Below are 27,440 nucleotides of genomic sequence, written 5' to 3' on the forward strand. Positions count from 1 at the left end.
GTTCCTCTCCCTCAGTTTCTCTACACTACAGCACCAGAAAGCAGCGTTTTTAGAGAAATGCTCCCTGCCGCCCTCTGCCTGCCTGAGATACAGCACCCTGCATGGAAGGGAGGTGTCTCAAACACAGCAGAGCCCACTGGGTCAGACACTGGTCAGAGACAGAGCTGTGAGTACCCCTCCCAGTGAGGGTGATCGACTCTCCTGTCCCCATGCCCTCAATATCCCCCAGTGCCTGGGCTCTACTGCGCTGGACTGTGTTTTTACCACAGTCTCACTGGGCTCTACTGCGCTGGACTGTGTTTTTACCCTGATCTCACTGGGCTCTACTGCAATGGACTGTGTTTTTACCCTGATCTCACTGGGCTCTACTGCGCTATACTGTGTTTTTACCCTGATCTCACTGGGCTCTACTGCACTGGACTGTGTTTCTACCTTGATCTCACTGGGCTGTACCGTGTTTTCACCCTGATCTAACTGCGCTGTACTGCGCTGTACTGTGTTTCTACCTTGATCTCACTGGGGTGTACTGTGTTTCTACCTTGATCTCACTGGGGTGTACTGTGTTTTTACCCTGATCTCACTGGGCTGTACTGCGCTGTACTGTGTTTTTACTCTGATCTCACTGGGCTGTACTGCGTTGTACTGTGTTTCTACCCTGATCTCACTGGGCTCTACTGTACTGTACTGTGTTTTTACCCTGATCTCACTGAGCTGTACTGCGCTATACTGTGTTTTTACCCTGATCTCACTGGGCTGTACTGTGCTGTACTGTGTTTTTACCCTGATCTCACGGGGCTCTACTGTACTGTACTGTGTTTTAACCCTGATCTCACTGGGCTGTACTGTGTTTTTACCCTGCTCTCCCCTCTGTCTCTCTCCCTCTCCATTTCCCTCCCTCTCTGTCAGTGACTCTGTCTATGCTGTGTAATTATCACCATGGTTACCATCAGTGATGTGATTTTAGCCCCTATAGAAAGAGGCAGAGAGGGAGTGGGGGGGTGGTGCATCGAGAGGGAGTGGGGTTAGAGACAGAGATGGACACAGAGGGACAGGAGAGGTAGACACTGATGAATTACAGTGCTGCCAAAGCATATACAATAAACACAACATCTCCAGACATTTACAACACAAACACATCATACAACATACTACACATACAACATTAGTGACAGACAGGCTCACAAATGAGCTCCTCAGGCTGGGACAGGAGATCACACACTGTATTATTATTATTGAGAGACTGGCTCACTGTCTGTTCCTCAGGCTGGGACAGGAGATCACACACTGTATTAATATTATTATTATTATTATTATTATTATTATTATTATTATTATTATTATTATTATTATAATTGAGAGACAGACAGTTAATCTTTTCTGTTTCTTATCTTGGCCAAAGATTCAACTAGTTTGTATTGTCTATTTAGGGTTCTGCATCATTGCAGTTTATGTTGTGTTTATGTGTGTGTCCCAGTGGGTGAGGCAGTGTTGTTCAGTGTGTTTGTGTGTGTCCCCCAGTGTTTGAGATACTGCTGTGTGATGTGCTTGAGTCTGAGCTGTGGTGCTCTAGCAGTGCTGTCCTGAGGCTGGTTGTGAGTTGTGTGTATTGTGCTGTGATGTGGTTGAGTCTGGGTTGTGGTGCTCTAGCAGTGCTGTCCTGAGGCTGGTTGTGTGTTGTGGTTGAGTCTGGGTTGTGGTGCTCTATCAGTGCTGTCCTGAGGCTGGTTAGTGTCGGTGTGGCTCAGGTCAGTGAGCCTCAGGACCTGCTGGCTCAGGGGGCTCTGTTTTGGGCTCAGCAGGGCCTGGTTGTGGTTGGAGTTTTGGTCGCTGTTTTTTTAGGTGTAGCCAATACTTTAATACTCTTTTCTGTATGTTTATTAATAGTGGGTACTGGCCTAATTCGGCCCTGTAGTGTTGTTAGGTGTTTCTGTGGGGTGTGTGTCCCATTGAGTGTAATCCTGGCCTGTGAGGGGACCCACACATCACTGCTGTATAGGGTGATGGGTTGGATTACACTTTCAAATATTCAGAGACAGATTCCTGTTGGTGGGTTGATGTTGAAGAGCCTCCTTCTTGTTGCGTAGAAATCCCGGAGTGCCCTCTCTCTCTCTCTCTCCTTCCTCTCCTCTTCCCTCTCTCTCTCTCTCTCTCCCCTTCCTCTCCTCTTCCCTCTCTCTCCTCTCTCCTCTCCCCTCTCTCTCCTCTCCCCTCTCCTCTCCCTCCCCCCTCCTCTTCCCTCTCCTCTCTCCCTCCTCTCCTCTCTCCTTTCCCCTCTCTCCCCTCTCCTTTCCCCTCTCTCCTCTCCCTCCTCTCCTCTCCTCTCTCTCTCTTCCTCCTCTCTTCTCTCTCTCTCTTCCTCCTCTCCTCTCTCCTCTCTCTCCCTCCTCTCCTCTCTCCTCTCTCTCAGGGGTTAAAAGGTCCAATCCGTGGGCTTGTTGTTGCCGTGGAAACCAGAGAGCCGCATGAGTGAGTGTGTCTCTCTTGTCTGCCTCTCCCCCCTCCAGCGGTGGGTGGGCTGTGATTGGTTGGATCCAACAGGCCTCCTTGGCATGAGCCCAGCCAGGCCAGACCATCTGCGTGGGGGGGTGGGGGGGGGGCTGGGATTTCACTCCCTTTGGAACGAAACCACGGCTAATGAGTCCGTCCTCTCTCAGCGACCGATTGCGGTAAAGTGACCACGCGCCGGGAAACCCGGGAGATCTCGGAGACGAGCCCAGGAAAAAAAAAGTTATGTTCTGCACAAGTATTTCAGGCTTCGCTTTTCCGCGCCCCCAGAGAGGCCAACTTCTTTCTGGGTGCTGTTCTGGGGCTCTGGGGCGCAGCTGCATGAGGCCCCATCACTGAGAACAGTCTGACTCAACGCAGGAGGAGCAGAAGGGGAAAGAGACACCCTGAGCCAGTGCAGGGACTCCAGCACAGGAGTGATGTGATGCACAACCCAGTCAGGGTCCGAGATACAGAGTCTGATTATAATCCCAGTGAAGAACTAATCCAGCTCCCAGTCCAGTCAGTCCAGTCCAGCCTGGAGAGTCTCAGACTGCTCTGTCAGTGTCAGTGGAGTCTGATTATAATCCCAGTGAAGAACTAATCCAGCTCCCAGTCCAGCCTGGAGAGACTCAGATTGCTCTGTCAGTGTCAGTGGAGTCTGATTATAATCCCAGTGAAGAACTAATCCAGCTCCCAGTCCAGCCTGGAGAGACTCAGATTGCTCTGTCGGTGTCAGTGGAGTCTGATTATAATCCCAGTGAAGAACTAATCCAGCTCCCAGTCCAGCCTGGAGAGTCTCAGACTGCTCTGTCAGGGTCAGTGGAGTCTGATTATAATCCCAGTGAAGAACTAATCCAGCTCCCAGTCCAGCCTGGAGAGTCTCAGACTGCTCTGTCAGTGTCAGTGAGTCTGATTATAATCCCAGTTCAGAACTAATCCAGTTCCCAGTCCAGCCAGTCCAGTCCAGCCTGGAGAGTCTCAGACTGCTCTGTCAGGGTCAGTGGAGTCTGATTACAATCCCAGTGAAGAACTAATCCAGCTCCCAGTCCAGCCAGTCCAGTCCAGCCTGGAGAGTCTCAGACTGCTCTGTCAGGGTCAGTGGAGTCTGATTATAATCCCAGTGAAGAACTAATCCAGCTCCCAGTCCAGCCTGGAGAGACTCAGACTGCTCTGTCAGTGTCAGTGGAGTCTGATTATAATCCCAGTGAAGAACTAATCCAGCTCCCAGTCCAGTCAGTCCAGTCTGTCAGTGGAGTCTGATTATAATCCCAGTGAAGAACTAATCCAGCTCCCAGTCCAGCCAGTCCAGTCCAGCCTGGAGAGTCTCAGACTGCTCTGTCAGGGTCAGTGGAGTCTGATTACAATCCCAGTGAAGAACTAATCCAGCTCCCAGTCCAGCCTGGAGAGTCTCAGACTGCTCTGTCAGTGTCAGTGGAGTCTGATTATAATCCCAGTGAAGAACAGTCAGTCAGTCCAGCCTGATGAACATTAATAAAGACATTAGACTAATCCAGCTCCCAGTCCAGTCTGTCAGTGGAGTCTGATTATAATCCCAGTGAAGAACTAATCCAGCTCCCAGTCCAGTCAGTCCAGTCTGTCAGTGGAGTCTGATTATAATCCCAGTGAAGAACTAATCAGGCTCCCAGTCCAGTCAGTCCAGTCCAGCCTGGAGAGTCTCAGACTGCTCTGTCAGTGTCAGTGGAGTCTGATTATAATCCCAGTGAAGAACTAATCCAGCTCCCAGTCCAGCCAGTCCAGTCCAGGCTGCAGTGTGTCAGACTGCTCTGTCAGTGTCAGTGGAGTCTGATTATAATCTGAACTAATCCAGCTCCCAGTCCAGCTAGTCCAGTCTGCCAGTGCCAGTGTGAGTATCGGGGTCGGTTCCAATAGTGACTCATGTCTCTCTGGAAGCTGAAGGCGCTTCCCGAGGGATTCCAGTCCGTGTCGGAGTGTGTGAACCGCCAGCAGCCCCCGACGTCTCGGGGACCCCCGGTTCTCAGCCTCGTGCCCCCCCTCCGCCGATGCCTGTCGCGTGTCGTTACCACTGACTCCCCAGGAGAGAGAGGAGAGGAGAGGGAGATGGGAGGGGAGAGAGGGAGAGGAGAGAGGGAAGAGGAGAGAGGAGAGAGAGGGAGAGAAGAGAGAGGGGAGAGGAGAGAGAGGGAGAAGAGAGTGAGGAGAGGAGAGAGAGGGAGAGGGGAGAGAGGAGAGAGAGGGAAAAGAGAGTGAGGAGAGGGGAGAGAGGAGAGAGAGGAGAGGGGAGAGAGAGAGAGGAGAGAGAGACAGCTCTGTCAGCCGCGCTGGGCGAGTACAGCAGCTCACAGCGATGTGGATGTGTCGCGTCTCGCCGCCGCAATAACCCCTAAGAACCGCGGAAGGACGCGGCGGGGGAACAGGTGCAGGAGGGGACTGCCCCGTGCATTTCCACACGCGATGAGTCCTGTCCCGCGGCGCTCAGCGGAGGACTGACGGAGAGGAGGGTCGCCAGAGCCGCTTGAGGAGCGAGGCGCTCGGAGAGGAGAGCCGGTCACCTCGCCCCGACACACGCACGACAGCGCTTCTCGGGTTACACAGCGCACGGACACGCAGGACAGCGCTTCTCGGGTGTACACAGCGCACGGACACGCAGGACAGCGCTTCACGAGTGTACACAGCGCACGGACACGCAGGACAGCGCTTTCGGGTTACACAGCGCACGGACACGCACGGCAGCGCTTCACGGGTGTACACAGCGCACGGACACGCAGGACAGCGCTTCTCGGGTGTACACAGCGCACGAACACGCAGGACAGCGCTTCTCGGGTGTACACAGCGCACGAACACGCAGGACAGCGCTTCTCGGGTGTACACAGCCCACGGACACGCAGGACAACCCTTCACGGGTGTACACAGCGCACGGACACGCAGGACAGCGCTACACGGGTGTACACAGCGCACGGACACGCAGGACAGAGCTACACGAGTTTAAACAGCACACGGACAGGCACGAACAACATCTCGGATGCTGGGTTAAGTAAGAGCTGTCGGGCGGCAACAGACGCGAATTGGTAGTGTTGTTGCAGAAAAACTGTTGTAGCTAAATTAATTACTGGAATCCGCTGTCAGACTTTCGAACAGTAAATCATCGTCCTGTTAGCGCACAGATAGCCAAAGTAATAATAATTATAATAATAATAATAATAATTATAATAATAATACCACGCAAAACATGAGAGAATTCGGCCTCGCAGCGGGCTGTGCAGGTAACCCAGGTCAGGCCAGCGGCTCAGCGACAGCGCGACGCGTTTCCCCGGGGGCACCGTGGCCCCGGCCCGGCGGCAGCCAGCAGCCAGAGACGCGGGCGACCAGCGGGGCGGCGGCGGCGCGGGCGGCCGGCAGGGGCGCGCAGGGCAGGCGGGGCGGCCCGCACTCGGCCTCGGGGTTCAGCCGGCGGGACGCGCGGGCCTCGGCGCCTCGGCGGGGTTCGGCCCCCAGCTTGTAACGGCGGGCCAGCCCGTCGGGGAGACTTCGCCTCTTCATGCTCTTGTACAGGTTTAGACATTTTCCGAACTGTATTTATTCATCTCCGTCTCAGTCCTGCAGCCCGCCTTGGTTTCCGAGCGCAGGAGCACTGTAGCAGTAGTGTCGCCCTGTGAGCTCCGCTCCGGGGTCTGGAGGAAAACCGCGCCAGTTTCCGCTCGGAGACGGAGAACCGATTCCCCACCCCCCCCCCTCCCCCATGCCTGTCCTTTGGCGCCGGGGTGTCGTCGGCACTGAGAGAGGGACCCGCGGGCCCGAGGTCACACACACCCCCTGACGGCGCCCCCAGCCTCTGCCTGGTGAGTCAGAGGCACCCCTGGCGCTCCGAGAGGGGCCTGGCTGGACGCGAAGCCTCCCAGCACGGACCTCGCCCGAGCCGAGCCCCCTGCCCGACGCCCCGCGCTCTCGGACGGTTGAGGGACTCGTTTCTGGGGTCCCCCGGGGAGGCCCAGATCGTACCTCAGAGCCCGGCCTGGGGACAGCTGGTCCTCGTGCGTGTGGACGCTCCTGTGTGCTCTGCCCTGAGCCCGCCGGGTCAGACACCGTCTCGCCTCTTCGTACCGGTCACACTCCGTACCGGCCCTCGATGACAGACCTCCATGAGCTGACACACCGACACACACAGGCTCTCCTGGAATAGACTCTCACACACACACACACACACACACACACACACACACACACACACACTGACACACACAGGCTCTCCTGGAATAGACTCTCCCTCACACACACACACACACACACACACACACACACACACAGGCTCTCCTGGAATAGACTCTCACACACACACACTGACACACACACAGGCTCTCCTGGAATAGACTCTCCCTCACACACACACACACAGGCTCTCCTGGAATAGACTCTCACACACACACACACACACACACACACACAGGCTCTCCTGGAATAGACTCTCCCTCACACACACACACACACACACACACACACAGGCTCTCCTGGAATAGACTCTCCCTCACACACACACACACACTGACACACACAGGCTCTCCCGGACACAGACTCTTCCTCCTCACGGACCTGAGCCCTGCCGCCTCGGATCCGCGGATCAGCACCCCTGCTCGTGTCCGGAGAGAGCTCGCCCGGGCCGGGCCGGCCACAGGAGTGGACAGGGAGCGGTAGAGAGCTCTCTCGGGTCCGGGTGTCCAGAGCTGCACTGGAGACTCGTGCGGACGTAGGTAGGAGACCTGCGGGCCGCGGTGCCGTGGTCAGGGGTCAGGGGTCAGGGGTCAGGGCGTCCGGACTCCTCTCCCACAATCCCTCTGGAAGCGCCTCCAGAGTTACCCAGGCTGCCCTGGGCTGTGTGGGTGTGGTCATCATAGCTGGTACTGCTGTACTGCCAACACTGTGGTAACGGCCTGGCAGTGTGTCAGTCACTCAGTGTGTCACTCTGGCAGTGTGTCAGTCAGCCTGGAAGTGTGTCAGTCTGCGTCTGGCAGTGTGTCAGTCTGCGTCTGGCAGTGTGTCAGTCACTCAGTGTGTCAGTCTGGCAGTGTGTCAGTCAGTCTGGCAGTGTGTCAGTCATTGTGTCAGTCTGGCAGTGTGTCAGTCACTCAGTGTGTCACTCTGGCAGTGTGTCAGTCACTCAGTGTGTCACTCTGGCAGTGTGTCACTCTGGCAGTGTGTCAGTCTGCGTCTGGCAGTGTGTCAGACATTGTGTCAGTCTGGCAGTGTGTCAGTCTGCGTCTGGCAGTGTGTCAGTCACTCAGTGTGTCAGTCTGGCAGTGTGTCAGTCAGTCAGTCTGGAAGTGTGTCAGTCAGTCTGGAAGTGTGTCAGTCACTCAGTGTGTCAGTCTGCGTCTGGCAGTGTGTCAGTCACTCAGTGTGTCAGTCTGGCAGTGTGTCAGTCAGCCTGGCAGTGTGTCAGTCACTCAGTGTGTCAGTCTGGCAGTGTGTCAGTCAGTCTGGAAGTGTGTCAGTCATTGTGTCAGTCTGGCAGTGTGTCAGTCACTCAGTGTGTCAGTCTAGCAGTGTGTCAGACATTGTGTCAGTCTGGCAGTGTGTCAGTCACTCAGTGTGTCAGTCTGGCAGTGTGTCAGTCAGTCTGGAAGTGTGTCAGTCATTGTGTCAGTCTGGCAGTGTGTCAGTCACTCAGTGTGTCAGTCTGGCAGTGTGTCAGTCTGGCAGTGTGTCAGTCTGGCAGTGTGTCAGTCAGTCTGGAAGTGTGTCAGTCTGGCAGTGTGTCAGTCAGTGTGTCAATCTGGCAGTGTGTCAGTCAGTGTCAGTGTGTCAGTCTGGCAGTGTGTCAGTCAGTGTGTCAGTCTGGCAGCGTGTCAGCGTGTCAGTCTGGCAGTGTGTCAGTCAGTGTGTCAGTCTGGCAGCGTGTCAGCGTGTCAGTCTGGCAGTGTGTCAGTCAGTGTGTCAGTCTGGCAGCGTGTCAGTCAGTCAGCGTGTCAGTCAGTGTGTCAGTCTGGCAGTGTGTCAGTCAGTGTGTCGGTCTGGCAGTGTGTCAGTCAGTGTGTCGGTCTGGCAGTGTGTCAGTCAGTGCGTCGGTCTGGCAGTGTGTCAGTCAGTGCGTCAGTCTGGCAGTGTGTCAGTCAATCTGCGTCAGTCAGTGTGTCAATCTGGCAGTGCGCCAGTCAGTCAGTGTGTCAGTCAGTGTCAGTCAGTGCATCAGTCTGGCAGCGTGTCAGTCAGTGCGTCGGTCTGGCAGCGTGTCAGCGTGTCAGTCTGGCAGTGCATCAGTCAGTGCGTCAGTCTGGCAGTGCATCAGTCAGTGCGTCAGTCAGCGTGTCAGTCAGTCAGCGTGTCAGTCAGTCAGCGTGTCAGTCTGTGTGTCAGTCTGGCAGTGTGTCTGGCAGTGTGTCAGTCTGGCAGCGTGTCAGCGTGTCAGTCTGGCAGTGTGTCAGTCAGTGTGTCAGTCTGACAGCATGTCAGCGTGTCAGTCTGGCAGTGTGTCAGTGTGTCAGTCAGCGTGTCAGCGTGTCAGTCAGTGCGTCAGTCTGGCAGCGTGTCAGTCTGGCAGCGTGTCAGTCAGTGCGTCAGTCTGGCAGTGCGTCAGTCTGGCAGTGTGTCAGTCTGTGTCAGTCAGTGTGTCAGTCAGTCAGTGTGTCAGTCTGGCAGCGTGTCAGTCTGGCAGTGTGTCAGTCAGTGTGTCGGTCTGGCAGCGTGTCAGTCAGTGTGTCGGTCTGGCAGCGTGTCAGTCAGTGTGTCAGTCTGGCAGCGTGTCAGTCTGGCAGCGTGTCGGTCTGGCAGCGTGTCGGTCAGTGCGTCAGTCTGGCAGCGTGTCGGTCAGTGTGTCAGTGTGTCAGTCTGGCAGCGTGTCAGTCAGTGTGTCAGTCTGGCAGCGTGTCAGTCAGTGCGTCAGTCTGGCAGCGTGTCAGTCAGTGTGTCAGTGTGTCAGTCAGTCAGTGTGTCAGTCTGGCAGCGTGTCAGTCTGGCAGCGTGTCAGTCTGGCAGCGTGTCAGTCAGTGTGTCGGTCAGTCAGTGTGTCAGTCAGTCAGTGTGTCAGTCTGGCAGCGTGTCAGTCTGGCAGCATGTCAGTCTGGCAGCATGTCAGTCTGGCAGCGTGTCAGTCAGTCAGTCAGTGTGTCAGTCAGTCAGTGTGTCAGTCTGGCAGCGTGTCAGTCTGGCAGCGTGTCAGTCAGTGTGTCGGTCTGGCAGCGTGTCAGTCAGTGTGTCAGTCAGTCAGTGTGTCAGTCTGGCAGCATGTCAGTCAGCGTGTCAGTCAGCGTGTCAGTCAGTCAGTGTGTCAGTCTGGCAGCATGTCAGTCAGTGTGTCAGTCAGTCAGTGTGTCAGTCTGGCAGCATGTCAGTCAGCGTGTCAGTCAGTGTGTCAGTCAGTGTGTCAGTCTGGCAGCACGTCAGTCAGTGTGTCAGTCAGTCAGTGTGTCAGTCTGGCAGCGTGTCAGTCAGTGTGTCAGTCTGGCAGCGTGTCAGTCAGTGTGTCGGTCTGGCAGCGTGTCAGTCAGTCAGCGTGTCAGTCAGTTGAGCAGTATTGCCAGGTCTTGAGCCTCTGAATGAAAGTGCTCGACAGGTAGGACACACACAGCCCTGAGCTCCTGTGCTCCTCTCTGGACACCCACACACTCTCTCCTCTCTCTGTGTCTCCTGAGGAGTTATCTTAAGGCTCCGAACTCCCACACATTCCTCTGACATCACACGGGAATTTACAGTCACTGACTGTACAGAGACACACACACCAAGAGCACTGGAGACACACACGGTGCACTCTCACAACACAGCGTAGACACACACCACACTCTCACAACACAGGACGGACACACACACACACCACAGTCTCATCACACAGCGTAGACACACACCACACTCTCACAACACAGGGTAGACACACACACACCACACTCTCATCACACAGCGTAGACACACACCACACTCTCATCACACAGGACAGACACACACACACCACACTCTCATCACACAGGACAGACACACACACACCACACTCTCATCACACAGCGTAGACACACACACACACACACACACCACTCTCATCACACAGTGTAGACACACACACACACACACACACTCTCATCACACAGGGTAGACACACACACACCACACTCTCATCACACAGCGTAGACACACACCACACTCTCATCACACAGGACAGACACACACACACCACACTCTCATCACACAGTGTAGACACACACACACCACACTCTCATCACACAGTGTAGACACACACACACACCACACTCTCACCACACAGGGTAGACACACACACACCACACTCTCATCACACAGCGTAGACACACACACACCACACTCTCATCACACAGTGTAGACACACACACACACCACACTCTCATCACACAGTGTAGACACACACACACCACTCTCATCACACAGTGTAGACACACACACACACCACACTCTCATCACACAGCGTAGACACACACACACCACACTCTCATCACACAGTGTAGACACACACACACACCACACTCTCATCACACAGGACAGACACACACACACCACACTCTCATCACACAGGACAGACACACACACACCACACTCTCATCACACAGGACAGACACACACACACCACACTCTCATCACACAGGACAGACACACACACACCACACTCTCATCACACAGTGTAGACACACACACACACCACACTCTCATCACACAGTGTAGACACACACACACCACACTCTCATCACACAGTGTAGACACACACACACCACACTCTCATCACACAGTGTAGACACACACACACACCACACTCTCATCACACAGGACAGACACACACACACCACACTCTCATCACACAGCGTAGACACACACCACACTCTCATCACACAGTGTAGACACACACACACACCACACTCTCATCACACAGGGTAGACACACACACACACCACACTCTCATCACACAGGGTAGACACACACACACCACACTCTCATCACACAGCGTAGACACACACACACACAGACTCTCATCACACAGTGTAGACACACACACACCACACTCTCATCACACAGTGTAGACACACACACACACCACACTCTCATCACACAGTGTAGACACACACACACACCACACTCTCATCACACAGGACAGACACACACACACCACACTCTCATCACACAGGACAGACACACACACACCACACTCTCATCACACAGGACAGACACACACACACCACACTCTCATCACACAGTGTAGACACACACACACCACACTCTCATCACACAGTGTAGACACACACACACACCACACTCTCATCACACAGGACAGACACACACACACACCACACTCTCATCACACAGTGTAGACACACACACACCACACTCTCATCACACAGTGTAGACACACACACACCACACTCTCATCACACAGTGTAGACACACACACACCACACTCTCATCACACAGTGTAGACACACACACACACCACACTCTCATCACACAGGACAGACACACACACACACCACACTCTCATCACACAGGACAGACACACACACACACCACAGTCTCATCACACAGTGTAGACACACACACACCACTCTAATCACACACGTAGACACACACACAGACTCTCATCACACAGTGTAGACACACACACACTATTAACACACTGTGTTTGCAGGCCGATTTCACTGAGTAATTTTAATGCGGTTGTTTGTCATGATGATCATTGTGACTCTGGACTCATGAAGACAGTAACTGGCTCAGTTCAGTCTCTGAGACCCCAGTCCTTCAGGGGCTCTGGGGGTCTTCAGACAGGGGTTAAAGGTCACTGTGAATCTGGACTCATGAGGAGTGTCAGTCAGTAAACAGGTCAGTCCAGTGCCTGGGATCAGAGACATGTCTCTGTGGTAAATAGCTTGGCCTTGTGCTGCTGTGAGCTCTAGAGAGTTACTGGGTTGGATTTCAGTGTCAGTGTGTTATTGTGTGTCTCGGCATGTGTTACTGTGTTTGATTTCAGTGTCAGTGTGTTATTGTGTGTCTCGGCATGTGTTACTGTGTTTGATTTCAGTGTCAGTGTGTTATTGTGTGTCTCGGCGTGTGTTACTGTGTTTGATTTCAGTGTCAGTGTGTTATTGTGTGTCTCGGCGTGTGTTACTGTGTTTGATTTCAGTGTCAGTGTGTTATTGTGTGTCTCGGCGTGTGTTACTGTGTTTGATTTCAGTGTCAGTGTGTTATTGTGTGTCTCTGCGTGTTACTGTGTTTGATTTCAGTGTCAGTGTTTTATTGTGTCTCGACATGTTACTGTGTTTGATTTCAGTGTCAGTGTGTTATTGTGTCTCGGCGTGTTACTGTGTTTGATTTCAGTGTCAGTGTGTTATTGTGTGTCTCGTGTGTTACTGTCTCTGCCGGTTTGCTGCTCTCAATGGAAAGCGCTCTGAATTGTTGCTATGGAAACCAAACAAAGAGAGTTTCCATGAGAGGAGAGAGAGGAGACTGAGGAAGAGAGATCGTGAGGAGGAGTGGGGCACAGGAAGGCAGGGCGCAGAGATCAAGGACAGAGTCAGAACTGACACTGCAGGCCAGCTAACTACTTCAGTAGAGACACAGCACTTGTACCTTCCAAGAGTATCAGAGCTCTGTTTTTACCAAGTGAGAATTTAACAATCGAGAACATTCCCCATTACAGTAACACTGTATTGAGAGAGGGGTTCATACACACACCCTGACTGGACACTCCAGTACATGAACACTGCACTGAGAGAGAGAGGGGTTCATACACACACACTGACTGGACACTCCAGTACATGAACACTGCACTGAGAGAGAGAGGGGTTCAGACACACACACTGACTGGACACTCCAGTACATGAACACTGCACTGAGAGAGAGAGGGGTTCATACACACACACTGACTGGACACTCCAGTACATGAACACTGCACTGAGAGAGAGAAGGGTTCATACAGACACACTGACTGGACACTCCAGTACATGAACACTGCACTGAGAGAGAGAGGGGTTCATACAGACACACTGACTGGACACTCCAGTACAAGAACACTGCACTGAGAGAGAGAGGGGTTCATACACACATACTGACTAGACACTCCAGTACATGAACACTGCACTGAGAGAGAGAGGGGTTCATACAGACACACTGACTGGACACTCCAGTACATGAACACTGCACTGAGAGAGAGAGGGGTTCATACACACACACTGACTGGACACTCCAGTACATGAACACTGCACTGAGAGAGAGAGGGGTTTTTCATACAGACACACTGACTGGACACTCCAGTACATGAACACTGCACTGAGAGAGAGAGGGGTTCATACACACACACTGACTGGACACTCCAGTACATGAACACTGCACGGAGAGAGAGGGGGGTTCATACACACACTGACTGGACACTCCAGTACATGAACACTGCACTGAGAGAGAGAGGGGTTTTTCATACAGACACACTGACTGGACACTCCAGTACATGAACACTGCACTGAGAGAGAGAGGGGTTCATACAGACACACTGACTGGACACTCCAGTACATGAACACTGCACTGAGAGAGAGAGGGGTTCATACACACACACTGACTGGACACTCCAGTACATGAACACTGCACTGAGAGAGAGAGGGGTTCATACACACACTGACTGGACACTCCAGGACATGAACACTGCACTGAGAGAGAGAGGGGTTTTTCATACAGACACACTGACTGGACACTCCAGTACATGAACACTGCACTGAGAGAGAGAGGGGTTCATACAGACACACTGACTGGACACTCCAGTACATGAACACTGCACTGAGAGAGAGAGGGGTTCACACAGACACACTGACTGGACACTCCAGTACATGAACACTGCACTGAGAGAGAGAGGGGTTCACACAGACACACTGACTGGACACTCCAGTACATGAACACTGCACTGAGAGAGAGAGGGGTTCACACAGACACACTGACTGGACACTCCAGTACATGAACACTGCACTGAGAGAGAGAGGGGTTCATACAGACACACTGACTGGACACTCCAGTACATGAACACTGCACTGAGAGAGAGAGGGGTTCATACAGACACACTGACTGGACACTCCAGCACATGAACACTGCACTGAGAGAGAGAGGGGTTCATACAGACACACTGACTGGACACTCCAGTACATGAACACTGCCCTGAGAGAGAGAGGAGTTCACACAGACACCCTGACTGGACACTCCAGTACATGAACACTGCACTGAGAGAGAGAGGGGTTCACACAGACACACTGACTGGACATTCCAGTACATGAACACTGCACTGAGAGAGAGAGGGGTTCACACAGACACACTGACTGGACACTCCAGGACATGAACACTGCACTGAGAGAGAGAGGGGTTTTTTATACAGACACACTGACTGGACACTCCAGTACATGAACACTGCACTGAGAGAGAGAGAGAGGGGTTCATACACACACTGACTGGACACTCCAGTACATGAACACTGCACTGAGAGAGAGAGAGAGGGGTTCATACACACACACTGACTGGACACTCCAGTACATGAACACTGCACTGAGAGAGAGAGAGAGGGGTTCATACACACACTGACTGGACACTCCAGGACACTGTGCTGCAGCAGAGGAATGAGTGTACCAGTGGAATTATGTAAACGAGCTACGTGGGAGAGGAGAGAGTATTTATAGAGCAGGAGAAAATAAAGCAGGTGGTATTTTCTACTGGGAGAGATGAAATCCAGATAGAGAGAGACTGATAGATAGATACTGGCAGACAGATACACAGCAAGGTGAAATCAACAAAAGAATCCGATGATACTTGCCGCCAGTGAGCCTGAAATGTAGCGTTGCTCTGTGCAGTGCTGGGAGCTGTGTCCCAGCGCATCAGAGACTCTTCCTCTGCATCGTCACGCTCCAGTGCTGACGTGAAACTTATTTTGGGCTTCATGCACTTCATTGATCCTGCTTCTCGTGTGAGCAAGCAGGACTCTCTACTGCTCTGCAGTCAGGAAGCAATCGGTAGGGTATCAGTCACAGCCTGACTCACCCCAGGCAATACAGTGTCAGTGACACAGCCGGACAGTGATCAATCAATATGATTTCAATGACACAGCTGGACAGTGATCAATGAATACAATGTCAATCACAGCTAGACAACGATCAATCAATACAGTGTCATTGATATAGCTGGACTGTGATCAATCAATGCAGTATCATTGATACAGCATGAGTGATCAATTAATAAAATATCAATGACACACCTGGACAGTGATCAATATTGACCCTGACTTACACCCAGATGCAATAACATACTGACACACTGACCGATCAACATGCTGACTGATCAACTGACTGATCGATACTCTAATCGACACACTGACTGATCGACACGCTGACTGATCGACACACTGACTGATCGACACGCTGACTGATCGACACACTGATCGACACGCTGACTGATCGACACACTGATCGACACGCTGACTGATCGACACACTGATCGACACACTGACTGATCGACAATCTGACTGATCTACACACTGATCGACACGCTGACTGATTGACACGCTGACTGATTGACATGCTGATCAACACGCTGACTGATCGACACACTGACTGATCGACACTCTGACCGACACGCTGACTGATCGACACACTGATCGACACTCTGACTGATCGACACGCTGACTGACAGACTAATGAGCCCAGTAGAATCTCCAGGTTTATCAATTAGGAGATTGTTTAACAGGCGCTCGAGACTCTTAATCTGCCTGGTCTGCTTCTTTCACAGCGCCACCTCCTCTCTCTCCTCCCTCCCCTTCTTTGAATATGCAAATTCAATTACCTGTCTGAATGAGCATATCACTGCACACCTGTATTAACCCTCCGCTGTCTTCATCTGTCTCTCTCCCCTCTCCCCTCCCTCTCTCTCCTCTCTCTCAGAGTACGCTCGTTCGCGGAGAAAGAGTATAGCCACAGGGAAGCAGCCAAGCATGGAGACCCCTCCCACAGCCCCTCCCCAGCCCTTCAGACAGTCCGTGAGTACCCCTCTTCTCCCCTACTCTTCCCTCCGGCCTGCTGTCGCCCCTCTCTCCTCCCTTCCTGCCAGCACTGCTCTCCTGACCTCTCTCTTCACTTCCTGTTTGCCGGGGGACCGATATTACTGTTGCACAAACGTCTCTGAGCCCCATTGGAGATCTAGAACACCTGAACCCAAGTCAGTCAGGGCACCACAGTGTGTCCTCAGACAGTGTGTCACACACTGAGTGTATTGCGCGGTGTGTCGCGCAGCGAGTGTGTCACGTACTGAGTGTTTCGCTCAGACAGTGTGTCCTCAGACACGACAGTGTGTCGGTCAAGGACTGTGTTGCTCAGACAGTGTGTCATTCAGTGAGTGTGTCCTCATTGTGTCACGCAGTCAGTGTGTCAGTTGTGCGCCATGCAGTGAATTCTGCTCACCGAGGACTTTCTCTATCCGTTTTACAATACTGCCCTCGTGTGGTCAAATGTGGGAGCTGCAGACCCACTTCGCCTCTGCAAAATGTACTTTTCTCTGTTCCTGCTCCTCGTCTCTCCCATTGCTGTGTCTCCTTCTCCTTCTTGCTCCGAGTCTTCACCTCTTCCCTGGCTTATTCGCTCACTCGGCCCTCTGCTCTGCTCCTCTCCCTCCGCCACAGAGCTTCCTCAGTAGGCGCCTGAAAGGCTCGATCAAGAGAGCGAAGAGTCAGCCCAAACTGGACCGAACCAGCAGCTTCCGACACATGATCCTGCCCCGGTTCCGCAGCGCCGACCAGGACAGGTGAGGAGTAACAGCTGAGTAACTGTTGAGTAACATCTGAACAGCGCTGACCAGGACATGTGAGGAGTAACAGCTGAGTAACATCTGGAGCCTGTAGTCCGGACCGTGTGTTGAGTTCACACGCCAGACCCGCGGTCCGGACTGTGTGTTGAGTTCACACGCCAGGCCCGCGGTCCGGACTGTGTGTTGAGTTCACACGCCAGGCCCGCGGTCCGGACTGTGTGTTGAGTTCACACGCCAGGCCCGCGGTCCGGACTGTGTGTTGAGTTCACACGCCAGACCCGCGGTCCGGACTGTGTGTTGAGTTCACACGCCAGGCCCGCGGTCCGGACTGTGTGTTGAGTTCACACGCCAGGCCCGCGGTCCGGACCGTGTGTTGAGTTCACACGCCAGGCCCGCGGTCCGGACCGTGTGTTGAGTTCACACGCCAGACCCGCGGTCCGGACCGTGTGTTGAGTTCACACGCCAGGCCCGCGGTCCGGACCGTGTGTTGAGTTCACACGCCAGGCCCGCGGTCCGGACCGTGTGTTGAGTTCACACGCCAGGCCCGCGGTCCGGACCGTGTGTTGAGTTCACACGCCAGGCCCGCGGTCCGGACCGTGTGTTGAGTTCACACGCCAGACCCGCGGTCCGGACCGTGTGTTGAGTTCACACGCCAGGCCCGCGGTCCGGACCGTGTGTTGAGTTCACACGCCAGGCCCGCAGTCGGACCGTGTGTTGAGTTCACACGCCAGGCCCGCGGTCCGGACTGTGTGTTGAGTTCACGCGCCAGGCCTGTGCACGGTGATGCTCTCAGATGATATAACCGCTGTGTTGAAGAGGGGGTCTGTCCCCCCTCCTCCTCCTCCCCCCTCTCTCCCTCTTTCTGACTCACTCATTCCCTCTCTGCTATTTTTATCTCTCCTCCTTCTGTCGCCTCTCCTGCGCTACACTGTCCCCAGTAGAGCTGCAGGCTCACGTCTCGGCTCAGGCCTGGGGCTGTGTGTCCTACAGGTCAGGGGTCAGACACGGCCATGTCTTATCATTCCTCTCTCTCACCTGATATTAACCCCTCTCTCTCTCAGTGCAGTGTTCATGTACTGGAGTGTCCAGTCAGTGTGTGTGTATGAACCCCTCTCTCTCTCAGTGCAGTGTTCATGTACTGGAGTGTCCAGTCAGTGTGTGTGTGTGAACCCCTCTCTCTCTCAGTGCAGTGTTCATGTACTGGAGTGTCCAGTCAGTGTGTCTGTATGAACCCCTCTCTCTCTCAGTGCAGTGTTCATGTACTGGAGTGTCCAGTCAGTGTGTGTGTATGAACCCCTCTCTCTCTCAGTGCAGTGTTCATGTACTGGAGTGTCCAGTCAGTCAGTATTTAAACTTGTCTTTCTTTCAGGACCCGTCTGATGCAGAGCTTTAAGGAGTCTCACTCCCATGAGTCTCTGCTCTCTCCGAGCAGTGCTGCAGAAGCTCTGGACCTGACGCTGGACGAGGATGCCATCATCAAGCCCGTCCACTCCAGCATTCTGGGCCAGGAGTACTGCTTTGAGGTCCGTATGCCCTGGTTCTGACAGCTGTGGGCAGCCCGCCCTGAGGCCGAGAGTGCCTACACTCTGCGTTGGGCGCTGTTGCCCTGCGAATGCAGTCCTCACTGTCGCTCCTGTGCGCAGGTGACCACGGCCTCTGGGACGAAGTGCTTCGCCTGCCGCTCGGCCGCGGAGAGGGACAAGTGGATCGAGAACCTGCAGAGGGCCGTGAAGCCGAACAAGGTGAGAGAGCGCAGGGTGCGGGCGGCTGGCTGTCGGGCTCTGTGCGCCCACTGCTTTCTAACCTCCCCTTTCTCTCCTGGTCTCCCGCTGTCTCACTGCCTCTCTGCCCCTCTGATTGCCTGTCTGCCCCCCTGCCTCTCTGCCTGTCCCTCTGTTTGCCTCCCTGCCCCTCTGCCCCATCTGCCTCTCTGCCCCTCTGATTGCCTGTCTGCCCCCCTGCCTCTCTGCCTGCCCCTCTGTTTGCCTCCCTGCCCCTCTGCCCCATCTGCCTCTCTGCCCCTCTGATTGCCTGTCTGCCCCCCTGCCTCTCTGCCTGCCCCTCTGTTTGCCTCCCTGCCCCTCTGCCCCATCTGCCTCTCTGCCCCTCTGATTGCCTGTCTGCCCCCCTGCCTCTCTGCCTGCCCCTCTGTTTGCCTCCCTGCCCCTCTGCCCCCCTGCCTCTCTGCCTGCCCCTCTGTTTGCCTCCCTGCCCCTCTGCCCCATCTGCCTCTCTGACCCTCTGATTGCCTGTCTGCCCCTCTGCCTGTCCCTCTGTTTGCCCCCCTGCCCCTTCGCCCCCCTGCCTGCCTCTCTGCCCCTCTCTTTGCCCCCCTGCCCCTCTGATTGCCTGTCTGCCCCTCTGCCCCCCTGCCTGCCTCTCTGCCCCTCTGTTTGCCTGTCTGCCCCTCTGCCCCCCTGCCTGCCTCTCTGCCCCTCTGATTGCCTGTCTGCTCCCCTGCCTGTCTCTCTCTCTGCCCCTCTGTTTGCCCCCCTGCCCCTTTGCCCCCCTGCCCCTCTCTCTGCCCCCCTGCCCCTCTGATTGCCTGTCTGCCCCGTCTGCCTCTCTGCCTGTCCCTCTGTTTGCCCCCCTGCCCCTCTGCCCCCCTGCCCCCCTCTCTGCCCCTCTGTTTGCCCCCCTGCCCCTCTGCCCCCCTGCCCCCCTCTCTGCCCCTCTCTCTGCCCCCCTGCCCCCCTGCGTGCGACAGGACAACAGCCGGCGTGTGGACAACGTGCTGAAGCTGTGGATCATCGAGGCCCGGGACCTGCCGCCGAAGAAGCGCTACTACTGCGAGCTGTGCCTGGACGACATGCTGTACGCGCGCACCACCAGCAAGCCGCGCACCGACACCGTGTTCTGGGGCGAGCACTTCGAGTTCAACAACCTGCCCGCCGTCCGCAACCTGCGGCTGCACCTCTACAAGGAGACGGACAAGAAGAGGCGCAAGGTGAGGCGGGGGGCGGCGCCCCGAGAGGAATACTGCCATTCTGGCTCGGACACAGCTCTGACTGGAATAGCACGGTAATAATCGTGTCGTAACACTCCAAGGACACAGCTCTGACTGGAATAGCACGGTAATAATCGTGTCGTAACACTCCAGGGACACAGCTCTGACTGGAATAGCACGGTAATAATCGTGTCGTTACACTCCAGGGACACAGCTCTGACTGGAATAGCACGGTAATAATCGTGTCGTTACACTCCAGGGACACAGCTCTGACTGGAATAACACGGTAATAATCGTGTCGTAACACTCCAGGGACACAGCTCTGACTGGAATAACAGACTGGAATAACACAGTAATAATTGTATCATACAACTGCAGGGACACAATGATAATACTGCCACAGCTCTGGGTGTAATAACAGACTGTAATAACACAGTATTAATCATGTTATAACACTGCAGGGACAGAGCTCTGGCTATAATAACAGACTGGAATAACACAGTAATAATTGTGTCATAACACTGCAGGGAAACAGCTCTGACTGGAATAACAGACTGGAATAACAAGGTAATAATCGTTTCATTACCCCGCAGGGACACAGCTCCAGCTGTAATAAGAGACTGGAAAACATGGTAATAATAGTGTCTTAACACTGTAGGGACACAGTGATAATATTACCACAGCTCTGACTAGAATTACAGAATGGAATAACACGATAATATTAGTGTCGTAAAACTGCAGGGACACAGCTCTGACAGGAATAACAGACTGCAATAACACGATAATAATTGTGTCGTAACACTGTAGGGACACAGTGATAATACTGCCACAGCTCTGACTGTAATAAAAGACTGGAATAACATGGTATTAATCATGTCGTAACACTTCAGGGACACTGTGATTATACTGCCACAGCTCTAACTGTAATAACAGACAGTAGTAACACAATAATAATCGTGTCGTAACACTGCAGGGACACAGTGCTAATAATGCCACAGCTCTGACTAGAATAACAGACTGGAATAACATGATAATAATCGTGTCATAACACTGCAGGGACACAGCTCTGGCTGTAATAAGTCTGTAATAACACAGTAATAATCGTCTCATAAAACTGCAGGGACACAGCTCTGGCTGTAATAACAGACTGGAATAATACAGTAATAATCATGTCTTAACACAGGATGGACACAGCTCTGGTTGTAATAACAGACTACAATAACACAGTAATAATCATGTCATAACACAGGTTGGACACAGCTCTGACTGGAATAACATGGTAATAATAATAATCATGTCATAACACAGTATGGATACAGCTCTTACTGGTATAACACAGTAATAATCGTGTCATAACACTGCAGGGACACAGTGATAATACTGCCACAGCTCTGACTGTAATAACAAACTGGATTAACACTATAATAACTGGTCATAACACTGCAGGGACACAGTGATAATTCTGCCACGGCTCTGGTTGTAATAACAGAGTGGCATAACATGGTAGTAATCATGTTGTAACACAGCATGGACACAGCTTTCACTGTAATAATAGACTGGAATAACGCAGTAATAATCATAATCACTGTGTCCCTGCAGTGTTATGACATGATTATCATGTCATAACACTGCAGGGACACAGTGATAATACTGTCACAGCTCGGGCTGTAATAGCAGACTAGAAAACACGGTAATAATCGTTTTATAACACTGCAGGGGCACAGTGAGAATACTACCAGAGCTCTGACTGTAATAACACGGTAATAATTGTGTCGTAACACTGCAGGCACGCAGTGATAATACTGTCACAGCTCTGTCACCAGACAGCAGTTACATAGTAGTACTTGTGTCTGGACACTGAGAAATCCTTTCTCCGTCTCCAGGAAAAGAGCACGTACCTGGGGCTGGTCAGTATCCCGATCTCCAGCATCACAGGACGGCAGTTTGTGGAACAGTGGTACCCCGTCATCCAGCCCAGCGTGCTGTCCAAGAGTGGGGGAGTCGGGGGGGGCAAGACCCTCAACGCCTCCCTGCGCCTCAAGTCTCGCTACCAGACCATGAGCATCCTGCCCATGGAGCTATACAAGGAGTTCGCCGAGTTCGTCACCAACAACTACCGCACGCTGTGCGGCGTGCTGGAGCCCGTGCTCAGCGTGAAGAGCAAGGAGGAGGTGGCCTGCGCGCTGGTACACATCCTGCAGAGCACCGGCAAGGCCAAGGTCATACTGCCTGACTGTATTAACCCCTCTCTCTCAGTGCAGTGTTCATGTACTGGAGTGTCCAGTCAGTGTGTCTGTATGAACCCCTCTCTCTCTCAGTGCAGTGTTCATGTACTGGAGTGTCCAGTCAGTGTGTGTGTATGAACCCCTCTCTCTCTCTCAGTGCAGTGTTCATGTACTGGAGTGTCCAGTCAGTGTGTGTGTATGAACCCCTCTCTCTCTCAGTGCAGTGTTCATGTACTGGAGTGTCCAGTCAGTGTGTGTGTATGAACCCCTCCCTCTCTTTCTTAGGACTTCCTGTCAGACATGGCCATGTGTGAAGTCGACAGGTTCATGGACAGGGAACACCTCATTTTCCGGGAGAACACGCTGGCCACCAAGGCCATCGAGGAATACCTCAAGCTGATTGGACACAAATATCTCAAGGATGCCATCGGTAGGCCACCCTGCCTGTCACTCGGGAAGGGAGGCGGGGCTTACGACACCCTTGCGTTGCATGGTGATAGAATCAGCGCGACTGGTAGCCTTTCCTTAACCCTGTGCCTTGTCCCCTTGTGGCAGGGGAGTTCATCCGCGCGCTCTACGAGTCGGAGGAGAACTGCGAGGTCGACCCCATGAAAACTCCACCCTCGGTCCTGGCTGACCACCAGGCCAACCTGCGCATGTGCTGTGAGCTGGCACTCTGCAAGATTGTCAACTCCCATTGGTCAGTTTCCAGCGCAAACCCTCCTCCTGTCTCTTCCATTGGTCAGTTTCCAGAGTTAACCCTCCTCCTGTCTCTCCCATTGGTCAGTTTCCAGCGCAAACCCTCCTCCTGTCTCTCCCATTTGTCAGTTTCCAGCACAAACCCTCCTCCTGTCTCTCCCATTGGTCAGTTTCCAGCGCAAACCCTCCTCCTGTCTCTCCCATTGGTCAGTTTCCAGAGTTAACCCTCCTCCTGTCTCTCCCATTGGTCAGTTTCCAGCGCAAACCCTCCTCCTGTCTCTCCCATTGGTCAGTTTCCAGAGTTAACCCTCCTCCTGTCTCCCCCATTGGTCAGTTTCCAGCGCAAACCCTCCTCCTGTCTCTCCCATTGGTCAGTTTCCAGCGCAAACCCTCCTCCTGTCTCTCCCATTTGTCAGTTTCCAGCGCAAACCCTCCTCCTGTCTCTCCCATTGGTCAGTTTCCAGAGTTAACCCTCCTCCTGTCTCTCCCATTGGTCAGTTTCCAGAGTTAACCCTCCTCCTGTCTCTCCCATTGGTCAGTTTCCAGCGCAAACCCTCCTCCTGTCTCTCCCATTGGTCAGTTTCCTAAGTAAACCCCCCCCGTCTCACCCATTGGTCAGTTTCCAGCCCTAACCCTCCCCCTGTCTCTCCCATTGGTCAGTGCTCAGCCCCAGCCCTCCCCGTCTCACCCATTGGTCAGTTTCCAGCCCTAACCCTCCCCCTCTCTCTCCCATTGGTCAGTGCTCAGCCCCAGCCCTCCCCCTCTCTCTCCCATTGGTCAGTGCTCAGCCCCAGCCCTCCCCGTCTCACCCATTGGTCAGTTTCCAGCCCTAACCCTCCCCCTCTCTCTCCCATTGGTCAGTGCTCAGCCCCAGCCCTCCCCCTCTCCTCTCCCATTGGTCAGTGCTCAGCCCCAGCCCTCCCCCTCTCTCTCCCATTGGTCAGTGCTCAGCCCCAGCCCTCCCCCTCTCCTCTCCCATTGGTCAGTGCTCAGCCCCAGCCCTCCCCCTCTCTCTCCCATTGGTCAGAGCTGACCCTCCCCTGCTCACGTCTTGCTCCCATTGGCTGCCGCCGGCTGAGCTCGTCCCCTCAGAGGCCAGGTCTGCCCGGTCGGTGATGGTCACCCCGCTGTGCGTGTCTCCCCCCCCGCCCCTGTCTCAGCGTGTTCCCCCGGGAGCTGAAGGAGGTGTTCGCGTCCTGGCGCGTCCGCTGCGCGGAGCGGGGCCGGGAGGACATCGCCGACCGCCTCATCAGCGCCTCGCTCTTCCTGCGCTTCCTGTGTCCCGCTGTCATGTCGCCCAGCCTGTTCAACCTGACGCAGGAGTATCCCGACGAGCAGACCTCCCGCACGCTGACCCTCATCGCCAAGGTCATCCAGAACCTGGCCAACTTCTCCAAGTGAGTGTCCTGCATGCTGGACGCCTTCCTGCCCTCGCTGTCCACCCTGCTGCCCACGCTGGCCACCCTGCTGCCCACAGTGGCCACCCTGCTGCTCACACTGTCCACCCTGCTGCTCACACTGTCCACCCTACTGCTCACGCTGTCCACCCTACTGCCCACGCTGACCATCCTACTGCTCACACTGTCCACCCTGCTGCCCACACTGTCCACCCTACTGCTCACGCTGTCCACCCTACTGCTCACGCTGTCCACCCTGCTGCCCACACTGGCCACCCTGCTGCCCACGCTGTCCACCCTGCTGCCCACGCTGTCCATCCTACTGCCCACAGTGGCCACCCTGCTGCCCACGCTGTCCACCCTGCTGCCCACGCTGGCCACCCTGCTGCCCACGCTGTCCACCCTACTGCCCACACTGTCCACCCTACTGCCCACAGTGGCCACCCTGCTGCCCACACTGTCCACCCTGCTGCTCACGCTGTCCACCCTGCTGCTCACACTGTCCACCCTACTGCCCACGCTGTCCACCCTGCTGCCCACGCTGTCCACCCTGCTGCTCATACTGTCCACCCTACTGCCCACGCTGGCCACCCTGCTGCCCACACTGGCCACCCTGCTGCCCATACTGTCCACCCTACTGCTCACGCTGTCCACCCTGCTGCCCACGCTGTCCACCCTACTGCTCACGCTGTCCACCCTGCTGCCCACACTGGCCACCCTGCTGCCCATACTGTCCACCCTACTGCTCACGCTGTCCACCCTGCTGCCCACGCTGTCCACCCTACTGCTCACGCTGTCCACCCTGCTGCCCACACTGGCCACCCTGCTGCTCACGCTGTCCACCCTGCTGCCCACAGTGGCCACCCTACTGCTCACGCTGTCCACCCTACTGCCCACACTGGCCACCCTGCTGCTCACGCTGTCCACCCTGCTGCCCACAGTGGCCACCCTACTGCCCACACTGGCCACCCTGCTGCCCATACTGTCCACCCTACTGCTCACGCTGTCCACCCTGCTGCCCACGCTGTCCACCCTACTGCTCACGCTGTCCACCCTGCTGCCCACGCTGTCCACCCTGCTGCCCACGCTGTCCACCCTGCTGCCCACAGTGGCCACCCTGCTGCCCATACTGTCCACCCTGCTGCCCATACTGTCCACCATACTGCTCACGCTGTCCACCCTGCTGCCCATACTGTCCACCCTGCTGCCCACGCTGTCCACCCTGCTGCCCACGCTGTCCACCCTACTGCCCACGCTGTCCACCCTGCTGCCCACACTGGCCACCCTGCTGCTCACGCTGTCCACCCTGCTGCTCACGCTGTCCACCCTGCTGCCCACAGTGGCCACCCTACTGCTCACGCTGTCCACCCTACTGCCCACACTGGCCACCCTACTGCTCACGCTGTCCATCCTACTGCCCACGCTGTCCACCCTACTGCCCACGCTGGCCACCCTGCTGCCCACAGTGGCCACCCTGCTGCCCACAGTGGCCACCAAACTGCTCACGCTGTCCACCCTGCTGCCCACAGTGGCCACCATACTGCCCACAGTGGCCACCCTACTGCTCACGCTGTCCACCCTGCTGCCCACGCTGTCCACCCTTCTGCCCACGCTGTCCACCCTGCTGCCCACACTGTCCATCCTACTGCCCACACTGTCCACCCTACTGCCCACGCTGTCCACCCTACTGCCCATGCTGTCCACCCTGCTGCCCACGCTGTCCACCCTGCTGCCCACAGTGGCCACCATACTGCCCACGCTGTCCACCCTACTGCCCACACTGGCCACCCTACTGCTCACGCTGTCCACCCTACTGCCCACGCTGTCCACCCTACTGCCCACGCTGTCCACCCTGCTGCCCACGCTGTCCACCCTGCTGCCCACAGTGGCCACCATACTGCCCACAGTGGCCACCCTACTGCTCACGCTGTCCACCCTGCTGCCCACGCTGTCCACCCTTCTGCCCACGCTGTCCACCCTGCTGCCCACACTGTCCATCCTACTGCCCACACTGTCCACCCTACTGCCCACGCTGTCCACCCTACTGCCCATGCTGTCCACCCTGCTGCCCACGCTGTCCACCCTGCTGCCCACGCTGTCCACCCTGCTGCCCACAGTGGCCACCATACTGCCCACGCTGTCCACCCTACTGCCCACACTGGCCACCCTACTGCTCACGCTGTCCACCCTACTGCCCACGCTGTCCACCCTACTGCCCACGCTGTCCACCCTGCTGCCCACAGTGGCCACCCTGCTGCCCACAGTGGCCACCAAACTGCTCACGCTGTCCACCCTGCTGCCCACAGTGGCCACCATACTGCCCACAGTGGCCACCCTACTGCTCACGCTGTCCACCCTGCTGCCCACGCTGTCCACCCTTCTGCCCACGCTGTCCACCCTGCTGCCCATACTGTCCATCCTACTGCCCACACTGTCCACCCTACTGCCCACGCTGTCCACCCTACTGCCCATGCTGTCCACCCTGCTGCCCACGCTGTCCACCCTGCTGCCCACAGTGGCCACCATACTGCCCACGCTGTCCACCCTGCTGCCCACGCTGTCCACCCTGCTGCCCACACTGGCCACCCTGCTGCTCACGCTGTCCACCCTACTGCCCACACTGGCCACCCTACTGCTCACGCTGTCCACCCTACTGCCCACGCTGTCCACCCTACTGCCCACAGTGGCCACCCTGCTGCCCACAGTGGCCACCAAACTGCTCACGCTGGCCACCCTGCTGCCCACGCTGTCCACCCTGCTGCCCATACTGTCCACCCTACTGCCCACACTGTCCACCCTACTGCCCACGCTGTCCACCCTACTGCCCATGCTGTCCACCCTACTGCCCACGCTGTCCACCCTACTGCCCACAGTGGCCACCATACTGCCCACGCTGTCCACCCTGCTGCCCACGCTGTCCACCCTGCTGCCCACACTGGCCACCCT

At 55.3% G+C, this 27,440-nt stretch overlaps 1 protein-coding gene across 21 annotated transcripts in view; it reads left to right on the forward strand.

Moving 5' to 3' along the window:
- Positions 1–27,440, forward strand: part of LOC107076186 (ras/Rap GTPase-activating protein SynGAP-like) — a 72,795-nt gene that overhangs the window by 20,941 nt on the left and 24,414 nt on the right. For 18 of the 21 annotated variants that reach the window (XM_069198458.1, XM_069198457.1, XM_069198463.1 and 15 more), the window contains exons 4-12: positions 16,368–16,462; positions 17,102–17,223; positions 18,596–18,749; positions 18,870–18,968; positions 19,934–20,173; positions 22,057–22,392; positions 22,684–22,828; positions 22,954–23,098; positions 24,258–24,494. In XM_069198458.1, coding sequence (XP_069054559.1) covers positions 16,368–16,462; positions 17,102–17,223; positions 18,596–18,749; positions 18,870–18,968; positions 19,934–20,173; positions 22,057–22,392; positions 22,684–22,828; positions 22,954–23,098; positions 24,258–24,494 — 1,573 coding nt within the window. Of the gene's footprint in view, positions 1–15; positions 167–5,925; positions 7,212–16,367; positions 16,463–17,101; positions 17,224–18,595; positions 18,750–18,869; positions 18,969–19,933; positions 20,174–22,056; positions 22,393–22,683; positions 22,829–22,953; positions 23,099–24,257; positions 24,495–27,440 lie in introns of those variants that run through there. The other 3 variants (XM_069198468.1, XM_069198467.1, XM_069198479.1) reach the window with 3 other exon arrangements.

This window comes from Lepisosteus oculatus, chromosome 14 (genome assembly GCF_040954835.1).
Source record: "Lepisosteus oculatus isolate fLepOcu1 chromosome 14, fLepOcu1.hap2, whole genome shotgun sequence".
In the NCBI taxonomy this organism is placed as follows: Eukaryota; Metazoa; Chordata; class Actinopteri; order Semionotiformes; family Lepisosteidae; genus Lepisosteus; species Lepisosteus oculatus.